Source organism: Tupaia chinensis, unplaced genomic scaffold (genome assembly GCF_000334495.1).
Source record: "Tupaia chinensis unplaced genomic scaffold, TupChi_1.0 Scaffold149658_1, whole genome shotgun sequence".
Classification (NCBI taxonomy): Eukaryota; Metazoa; Chordata; class Mammalia; order Scandentia; family Tupaiidae; genus Tupaia; species Tupaia belangeri.
The window spans coordinates 756,454-767,104 of record NW_006209503.1 but is presented as its reverse complement, the minus strand read 5'-3'; the positions used below and the strand labels follow the sequence as shown (position 1 = coordinate 767,104).

Below are 10,651 nucleotides of genomic sequence, written 5' to 3'. Positions count from 1 at the left end.
CCTACAAGTTAACTTTACCTTTACCACAGCTTCAAGTTTGTCAAAAGAACCACTTTGACATGCTGCAAATATTCCATCAATTGTCTCAGTCGGTATTACCTAGAAAAACCAGGTGTCAATGGGTTACTTTGTGGATGGAAACATTGACAATCATTACCTCTATACCCTTCTATTCCATATTTTGGCAATTTGTATTGGAGAAGCAGTCTAACGGTGTGTAAGCCATTGGGAAAGCAAATTGAAATGGTGGGAAAGGGTCAGTATGGTACAGGATAGTGACAACACAGATGTTCTAGTTTAGTATTAATATTAGGTTACTTGGAGCTTTGTTCCCTTTCTGTAACCCTTGGGGTACCACAAGTGGCTCTAACAGGATTCCTTAAGTTTTCTCCACAAAAAGGTGCCACTAATTAGTTTAGAAAGTCTCTTCTCACAGCATGGAAAATTTTAATACTAGCTGACCTGACCTAATTCTTAAAACAGTTTTGCTCTGCTCTTAATGAGTGCTTTTGGTAAGGTTTTTGTTTATACGTACATATCCCTTTAACAAATAGGTTTGGTGTATCAACTGTTTTAAGCACCAGTATAGGCCAGCCAGTGTCCTGGTGGTTAAAAGTGGCTGGATCCCAATCGCATAGTTTGAGTCCTTGATCATGTAGCTTGAAAAACACTGAACATACATATGCACACTTGAAATCCCCAAAGAAGGGAGAAATGGAGGGGACTGTTGTATATAATTTACTCCTGTGTCTTAGGTGTGAGTGTGTGTGCCTGTGGCACAAAAATGATACTCCCCTGCTTCCTAACACAGTATGGCATTTTTGAAATCGAAAAGTCATGAAGTCAACTAAAGAATTTTATAATAATGTCTAGTACTCTTACCCCAGCAATGTCTGTGATCACTTTGTCTGTGACCTCTTTTCCACCTGTTAATCGAGTAGCACTTTGAAGAAACGTAATAGCTTTTCTTAAGTCTCCTTCTGACACTTTAACAAGATAAGCTATTCCCTGAAGAGGAAAAGAGTTGTTTTTAACCTATGATGGCAAATTAATTAAAACGAGTAAAAACATCACTTTAGCCTAGAATCACTGAGGAAAAGCTAATCTTTATAGTGGCAGAATTTATGGAGATCATACCAATGGAAGGATAGAGCATTCTCTTGCCTTTGAAAGAAATTTATAAAGGCAAAGCTATTCCATACTTTCTTGATCACATGAAGAAAAAAACACAAATGATTAAATTTGTTAAGACAGGTCATTATGCAAAGATTTGTTGGCAATATATAGAATATATATATATCTCTGAGATGTTGACATCATAAAATAGTATAACTCAATAGTAGAAAAGCTAAATTGGGACCAGCAGTTGGCGTAATGGCTATGTCACTGGACTCCCATGGAGTCAACTGTGGTTCGAGTCCCAGATCTGGTGGCTTAAAACTCACGCTGGGTGCCTGTTCGTGCGTGCCCAAAAGTCCAAGAGGAAAATGGAGGAGAAAGGATTGCAGCGTGGCCATCCCCCCTGAGGGATGATTTTTCACTTTCTGTCTGTCTCTGTCTTTCTGGTGAGTGCATGTGTCTTACAGTGAAAACTTTTCAAAAGAAAAAAAAAATCACTTCATTTCTAGACAAAATCACTTCATTCCTAGACATTCCAACTGCTGCTCAGTTTAAGTCTGCCTGAAGAACTGGTATTTAGGCTGATAAAACACAATTTAACTGTTGCAGGCCTCTTCACATGCATTCATCAAAGTAAGTGTCATCACAATACCAACTTACCTCATTGCTAATTTTCACATTTTCCTTCTCAGCAATGTCTAGTAATCGCTGCTGTTGAATTTTATCAGAGAGAGGCTTGAAACGGAATTTTGAACATCTAGAGGTCAGGGGTTCAATTATTCTGGAAAAGATTAAAAAAAGTGAGGGGCCAGGATGTGGCATAAAGGTAAAACTCAACCCACATGGAAAGATCCTGGGTTTGCTGCCTGAGACTTCCCAAAGTACGTGCATGCCCATGATCAAGGCCAGCTGAGTAAAGGGGACTGTGTCATAAATACCATTTGGGGTGCTTGTCTCACATCAGACTTAAGAGAAAATCTTTAAAGGGACCAGCAGTTGGTGTAATGGCTATGTTGCTGGACTCCCATGTGGTCAACTGCAGTTTGAGTCTCAGAGCCGGTGGCTTAAACTCACACTGGGCATGTGTGTGTGCGTGCGTGCCGAAGACCAAGAGGAGAATGGAGAAGGGATTGCGGTGTGGCTATCCCCACCCCCCCGGGGGTGTGTGTGATCTCTTATTTTTTTGTCTGTCTTTCTGGCAAGCGCACATGCCCTAAAACCTCTCCAAAAAAATTTTAAAAACCTCTAAAGAGATTAAGAAAAATCAAGAAAAAGTAAAGATTTGATGAAGGAGAAATGAATATAGAGCCTTGAGAATTTTAAATTTTTTTCTCTCACTAATTGGAGTTATTAAAATGAGGCTGTCGGGGCTGGCAAGTAGCATGGTCATTAAGGTGCTGGACTCCCACATGGCCGACCGTGATCAATTTCCAGACCTGGTGGCTTGCTTTCTCACTATCCCTCTTTTCTTTGCCTCTTAGCTAAAATAATAAAATAAAAATTTTTAAAAAATCCTAAAAAATAAATAATAAGGCTGCTTAGCATCTATCTTCAGGACAATATACATACCGACTGACATAGTTACAGATGAGACAGAATCGGGTGGTTTTAGACTCTTTCTCCATGGTACGTCTTAAAGCTGCCTGAGCAGCCGAGGTCATAGAATCTGCTTCATCCAGAATCACAATCTTAAAAGGAGGACATGCCTTCCCACTGAATGAGTAAACACACAGGACTTGAACATCACAATGGACATTGCTTTGAACAACTCTGTTGAGCTGTAATACTATACAGTTTGCCTATTTAAATATGCAATGTTTTTCAGCATATTCAGAGAATTGTGCAATCTAGTTTAGAAATTTTTCTCATCCCCAAAAGAAGCCCTATGCCTGTTGTGAGTCATTCCACTTTTTCCTTAATTCTACCTCTAGGCAATTAGTTATTTTTGTCTTCTATAAATTTGCCTATTTTGGGACATTTCATATAAATGTGAAGATATATGTGAAGATCTTTTGTGGCTGTCCTCTTAGCATGTTTTTGAAGTTCGTCTGTGTTACAATATATGTCATTGCTTCATGCCTTTTTATTGCCATAATATTGCAAATGAATATACCACCTTTTATTCCTCCATTAATCAGCTGGACTTTTGGATTGTTTTCATGTTTTGGAGCATTCATTCATTTCTAGGACTACACCTAGGAATGGAACTGCTGGGTCATATGGCTATTCTGCTGAACTTTCAGAGGAACTGCCAAACTTTTCCAAGAGGCTGTACCATTTTACATTCCAATGAGCAATGTACAGGATGTACAATTTCTCCACATCATTGCAAATACCCGTTTTCTGTTTTTTGATTATGGCCATCCTAGTAATGATAAAGTGGTATCTCATCATGGTTTTGACTTTCATTTCCCTAATGGCTAATGATGTTGCATTCACTTCCTACACAAGTCTTCATGCTCTGATATAATATTTAAATGTATGTTCCGGTACTAAACACTTCATCTGGCAAGTCTGCCAATACGAGAATGTAAGTAGTAAACTAAGTCCCTGTTTACCTCAGGAAGGGCAGTCTCCTTCTAATATCTCCTTTTAGTCAAAGTGTCCCAATTTTGACAAAAACTTAACATGGTTACCCTATCTGTGAAAAACACACTGAAGTTTAAGATATTTGACAGAAAGGGGAGGTAAGGTTGTATTCTTAAAATAAATGTGAAAAATTGGGGTTTTTTATTATGAGTGCATATTACAAACCATCAAATCTGATTAATACTCTTTAGACAAAATATCAGTAAGTACTCCTGACAGCTAAAAACAATTTAAAATGAGTATAATGGAAAAGTCACTTCTAGACTTAAACTTAGAATAACATGATCTAACTGAAAATGAAAATTTGGCAGAAACATGTATTTAAAACAAAGTAACATGCTATGGATATGGAAGGCAGGTTTACTTACTCTGAACGACTTCCTGACACAGTTAATTGAGCAAAATTTTTCACTTTCTCTCGAACCACTTGTATTCCACGTTCATCAGATGCATTTAACTCAAGAACTCTTAATCGAAAAAGTTCAGGCCTACGTCAAAATGAAACAACTATGAATTATCATAAAGCATACAGGTAACCCAGATTAAAGTCACATTTTAACATCTGCATATGGCAGTAGTTTAAAAATCTACCTAGCTGGGGGAACCAGCAGTTAGTGTAATGGCTATGTCGCTGGACTCCCACGTAGTCGACCGCGGTTCGCGTCCCGGACCCGGTGGCTTAAAACTCATGCCGGGCGCGTGTGCGTGCGTGCCCAAGATCCATCAGTAAGTACTCCTGACAGCTAAAAACAATTTAAAATGAGTATAATGGAAAAGTCACTTCTAGACTTAAACTTAGAATAAAACATGATCTAACTGAAAATGAAAATTTGGCAGAAACATGTATTTAAAACAAAGTAACATGCTATGGATATGGAAGGCAGGTTTACTTACTCTGAACGACTTCCTGACACAGTTAATTGAGCAAAATTTTTCACTTTCTCTCGAACCACTTGTATTCCACGTTCATCAGATGCATTTAACTCAAGAACTCTTAATCGAAAAAGTTCAGGCCTACGTCAAAATGAAACAACTATGAATTATCATAAAGCATACAGGTAACCCAGATTAAAGTCACATTTTAACATCTGCATATGGCAGTAGTTTAAAAATCTACCTAGCTGGGGGAACCAGCAGTTAGTGTAATGGCTATGTCGCTGGACTCCCACGTAGTCGACCGCGGTTGGACCCGGTGGCTTAAAACTCACGCCGGGCGCGTGTGCGTGCGTGCCCAAGATCCCGAGAGGAGAATGGAGGAGAAGGGATTGCGGCGTGACCATCCCCCCTGGGGGGTGATTTCTCGCTTTCTGTCTCTATGTCTCTCTCTGTCTGTCTGGCGAGCGCACACGCCCTACAGTGAAAATCTCTCAAAAAAAAAAAAAAAATCTACCTAGCTGGGACCAGTAGGTGGCATGGCGGTTAAGGCACTGGACTTTTACATGGCTAACCACAGTTCAAGTCCTCGACCTGGTGGTTTCTCACTCACTTCCCCATCTCTGGTGAGCACACATGCCCTATAGCAAATTAAAAAATAATAATGATTTTTAAGATTATTTATTATTATTTTTTAATTTGAAGGGGGTAGGTAGTGAGAGAGCAAGCTGCCACGTCTGGGACTTGAACCATAGTTGGCCACATGGGAGTCCAGTGCTTCAACTACCACACTACCTGCTGGCCTCAATAAATGATTTTCTTTAAAAACAACAACAAAAAACCCTGGGGCCAGCAGGTAACATAGAAGTTATGTTGCTAGACCCACATGGCCGACCACAGTTCAAGTCCCAGACCTAGTGGCTTGAAACTCATACCAGGTGTGTGTGCGTACATGCCCGAGATCCCAGGAAAAGAATGGAGGAGAAGGGTCTATGGTGTGGCCATCCCCATGGGGGTGATTTCTCACTTTCTCTCTCACTGTCTCTCTCAGAGAGCTCTCTCTCCAGTGAGCACAAGTGCCCTAAGGCAAAACCTCTACCCCCGCCCCCAAAACTACCTAGTAAACAATATGTATAGGAGGTACATGATTGCTCCTGATATTTCTTTTGAAGTAACTCTATGCCACAGAGTTAAGTTTGAGTTTTACCCATACATTAAAAAAATAGATATTACTTAAGTTTTAAATCAGTTTTCCACTTAGCATTGTATAATATCTTGCTATGTTATTACAACCAATATAAATTCCATATTAATGGTTCTGTCAAAGTTCATCCTATAAATGTACCATCTTATACTTAATATTTACTTAATATTCTTCTAGTGCTTTTAATTTTTTTTAGAGAGAGATTTTTGCTATAAGGTGCATGCACTTGCCAGAGAGACAGAGAAAGAGAGAGGAGGAAAGTGAGAAATCACCCTCTGGGGAGATGGCCATGCCACAATCTCGTCCCCTATATTCTCCTCTCAGGATTTTGGGCATGCAAGCACATGCGCCCAGTGTGTTTTTAAGCTGCCGGGTCCAGGACTCAAACTATGGTCAACTATGTGGGAGTCCAGCAACATAATCATTACACCATCTGCTGGTCTCTGGATGGTTTTACTTTTAATAATTTTTAAATTTGGGACCAGCAGGTGGCATGGTGGTTAAGGTGCTGGACACTCCCACCTGGCCGACCAGGGTTCAAGTCCTGAATCTGGTGGCTTGCCTTCTCACTTTCTCTCTCTCTGCCTCCTCCTTCTTTCTCTCTCTCTTCAAAAAAAAAAAAAAAAAAAAAAAAAAAAGAATTAATAAATAAGATAAATAATTATTAAAAAAATTTCAATTTGATAAAGGGCGTATGTGTTCTCCAGACAGAAAGGGAAAATCAGAAAGCACTCCCAGGGAGGATGGCCACACCACAGTCCCTTCTCCTCTATTCTCCTCTCAGGATTTTGGGCACACAAGCCACCAGGTCTGAGACTCAAACTACACAGTCACCATGTGGGAGACAGCAGTCTTAATCATCCCACCAGCTGGCCCTTAGATAGTTTTAAATATATTACATTTTTCGGGACCAGCAGTTAGCGTAATGGCTATGTCGGTGAACTCCCACGTAGTGGCTTAAACTCACGCTGGGCACGTGTGTGTGCATGCCCAAGATCCCAAGAGGAGAATGGAGGAGAAGGGATTGTGGCATGGCCATCCCCCCTGGGGGGTGATTTCTCGCTTTCTGTCTCTCTGTCTGGCAAGCACACGCGCCCTGTAGCAAAAACCTCTCGAAAAAAATAAATATGTTACATTTTTAAAAAAAATTTTATTTATTCATTTATTTTATTTTAATTTGACCAGAGAGAGAGACACAGAGAAAGAGAAAGTGAGAAGGCAAGCTGTCAGATCCAGGACTCAAACCATGGTCAGCCATGTGGGAATGTCCAGCGCCTTAACCACCATGCCACCTGCTGGTCCCCTAAATACGTTACATTTTAAATGTTAATATAGAGCACATTTTAAATTGTTTTCTTAGGGTTGCTTGCTGTAAGAAAAATTACTGGATAAAACCATGAACAGTTTAAAATGAGTTTTAAAAAATTTAATAAAAGCAATACTCACTGTAGGAAAACCCCAAAAATCAAAAGAAAATAACTCACATATCCAGTTGAACCACTATTTTGGAAATTCTTGTTACATAAAGGTTGTCCTATAATCAGGGATTTCTCTACTTTGTACACAATTATTCTTACTCTCCCCAGAAAGGCTACTTCTTAACTTCTCATCTGGTGATAGCAAATACTAAAATCCTTATTTTAACAGAATAGCAGTGTCAGTGATTTAATTGGTACATGGCTCTGGCACCCAATATCAAGAATGTACAAATCAGGACCAGCAGATGGTATAATGGTTATGTCACTGGACTCCCACATATTCCATCGTGGTTTGAGTCTTGCACCTGGCAGCTTCAAACTCACACTGGGCACATATGTGTGCATGCTCAAGATCCCAAGAGGAGAATGGAGGCAGAGAGACTGTGGTGTGGCCATCCCCCAGGGGGGTGACTTCTTGCTTTTGTTTTTCTGGCAAGAAGAGAGCACATGTATCCTATAGCAAAAATCTAAAAACAAAAACAAAAGAAACGTACAAATGTCTTTTAATTAAAAAATACAGAATAAAGTATCTGTAGGCATGGACAATGAGCAATAAACCATTATATATTGCCAACTGAAATCAGTAACTGCCGGTTATCATAATTTTCTTAAACATCAGCCAGCCTTTTCTTCACTTTTATTTAATTCAACTGACTTCTCCGAAGTTATTGGTGAGGAGCTTCCAGTCACACTTCATGAATAATGGTAAAACACTAGTTCAAAAAAAAAAAAATCAGAAATAAAAATAAACTGAACAACCCCACAAAGAAACCAAATGTAATCTTTTAGAGGAAATAAAGGTAGAATGAAATTTTTGGTGTTGAGTCTTAAAAAAATAAATAAAAGAGAGAGAGAGAGACTGATTCCAACTTACCCAAAGAGTTCTCTAGCTGCTGCCAAAATAGTGGATGTTTTTCCAGTTCCAGGTGGTCCATAAAACAGAAGATTAGGGAGCTGTAGAAATTAAATTTTATTTTTCATAGATAATGTGATGGCGCAAATAGTGAAAATAATGACTAAAGATGTCTGTGGAGAAATGAAATGACTTCCTTAATAGGTAATGTATCAAACTACAGAGATTCCTTATTGTAAGTATTAATAGATAAGAATTGATAGTTCTAAATCCTTTTAAAAAATTATCACTTTTTTCAAAAATTTCTTTCTAATCTCTTAAACCAAATCAGTATTTATGTTTGCTCTATAGCTAATCTACTTATGCAAAATTTGCAAAGCCAGAATTAGAAACCTCTTATTTCTGAAAGAAATCTCAGGCTTCTGTCAGTTCTCTGTCCCACCTCTCTGCTTAAGACTGGATGGGATTTATATTACATAGTATACAGATGCTAGCTGCTTCAAAGAGGAGACATAAAAGGAGTGATGGGATTTGGCCAGTTCTGAGAAAAATGGACTAAAAGTGACCTATGGTGGCTTTGAATTAGCTTAAGTTCAAAGAACAGAAATTCTTTTTAAAAGCTTAATCATCTATTAAGTGCTAGGCACTGTTCCATATCATGATCATGTCACGATTATGTGCTCTGTAGGGAAGGCTGCATGTATCAGGAAGAATTCAGAAGAAAGGATAAGATTAAATAATCAGCCATCTTCTTTTGTACCTGGGATCTTGCTAGCCTGGCTATCAAACAGGCAGCTGATCTGTGGTGAAGATTAATAAATATACTAAATTCTAATAAACTGTTATGAAATGTACACTCCTCAGTATGTCCTTTCATCGGTAAATCACAGCACACAGGGAATTAGACAAATATTAGTTCATTGGGAAAGTCATGAAGAATTTTTCTATGCAAAATGTGTCATCACTTTCCCAAACCCAATTGTTCATTTGCTTCCATTCTTGCCTAACTTTTCCTCTTAATATGCATTAAATCTTCACCCAAATCAAATTCCACTTTTCTTCTACTGAAAACTCTTCACTGGCTTTATTCACAAAGCCACTTTGAAAAACAAAACCAGCTTTTTTTCTTTTGCGGCCATCACTGGAGGGGCAGTGTGGCCAAAGTGAAATTCAATCCTTTTGTGACTTCTGATGGAAGCAAGAATCCGTAAAAGGCATTTCAATGCACCTTCCCACATCCGCAGGAAGATGATGTCTTCTGCCCTTTCCAAAGAGCTGAGGCAGAAGTACAATGTTTGGTCTATGCCAGTCCAAAGGACAAGTTCAGGGTGTATGAGGACACTATAAAGGTCAGCAAATTGGCAAAGTGGTCCAAGTTTACAGGCAGAAATACGTCATCTGCATTGAGCAGGTGCAGCAGGAAAAGGCTAACGGCACGACGGTCCATGTGGGCATCCACCCCGGCAAGGTGGTTATCACTAGACTAAAACTGGACAAAGACTGCAAAAAGATCCTTCAGTGGAAAGCCAGGTCGTGCCAAGTAGGAAAGGAATGGGGCAAAGATAAAGAAGAAACAATTGAGAAGATGGAGAAGTAAAATAATTTTTTATACAGCTTATTAAAAACTGCTAAAATGGAAAACAAAAACAAAAACAAAAACAAAAACACATGCTTACTATGTCCTAGGACTTCTATGATCTGCCCACCATCTCTCTCATCTCCCATGGTCCCTTTACAATGGCCTCCAACAGCTGAGCACTTTCTGGCCTGCATATATGTTGTTCCCATGACCTGAAGCAGGACCCTCTTCTTTCCGCCCGGCTAATTTCTAATGCATTACCAATCAGAAGCTTTCTCTGACCATCCAGCCTAAATTGGTCTCCTCTCCATTCTCTCATTAGACTTAATTACACTTGTTATAATCTGCACTTGTTATTTATGTAACTGTTTGGTCTGGTTTTTTTTTTTTTTTTGAGACGTTTTCGCTATAGGGCGTGTGCGCTCGCCAGACAGACAGAGACATAGAGACAGAAAGTGAGAAATCACCCCCCAGGGGGATGGTCACGCCGCAATCCCTTCTCCTCCATTCTCCCCTCGGGATATTGGGCACACACGCACACGTGCCCGGCGTGAGTTTTAAGCCACTGGGTCCGGGAAGTGAACCGCGGTCGACTACGTGGGAGTCCAGCGACATAGTCATTACGCTAACTGCTGGTTCCCAGTTTGGTCTAACTGTTAAATGCCTACCTACCTCAGTAGATGGTAAGCTCAAAAAGACTAAAAACCTTACTTGTCGTATTTACATCAGTATCCTTGGTAATGCAGTACAGAAATGAATAAACCAACATACAGATGAACATCTTAGAAGATTGTTATTGTTACAGTGGCAACGTAGCTTAAGACTCAATGAGCCTCGGGACCAGCAGTTAGCGTAATGGCTATGTTGCTGGACTCCCACGTAGTCGACCGCGGTTCGAGTCCTGGACCTGGTGGCTTAAACTCACACCGGGCACATGTGCGCCCAAGATCTCGAGA

General features: G+C 39.7%; 1 protein-coding gene across 2 annotated transcripts in view; it reads right to left on the bottom strand.

Moving 5' to 3' along the window:
• Positions 1 to 10,651, bottom strand: part of RFC4 (replication factor C subunit 4) — a 27,642-nt gene that overhangs the window by 578 nt on the left and 16,413 nt on the right. For both annotated transcript variants that reach the window (XM_006171456.3, XM_027769461.1), the window contains exons 4-9: positions 8,138 to 8,217; positions 4,603 to 4,722; positions 2,689 to 2,832; positions 1,780 to 1,900; positions 883 to 1,008; positions 19 to 99 (exon numbers count right to left, since the gene is read on the bottom strand). In XM_006171456.3, coding sequence (XP_006171518.1) covers positions 19 to 99; positions 883 to 1,008; positions 1,780 to 1,900; positions 2,689 to 2,832; positions 4,603 to 4,722; positions 8,138 to 8,217 — 672 coding nt within the window. The remainder of the gene's footprint in view (positions 1 to 18; positions 100 to 882; positions 1,009 to 1,779; positions 1,901 to 2,688; positions 2,833 to 4,602; positions 4,723 to 8,137; positions 8,218 to 10,651) is intronic.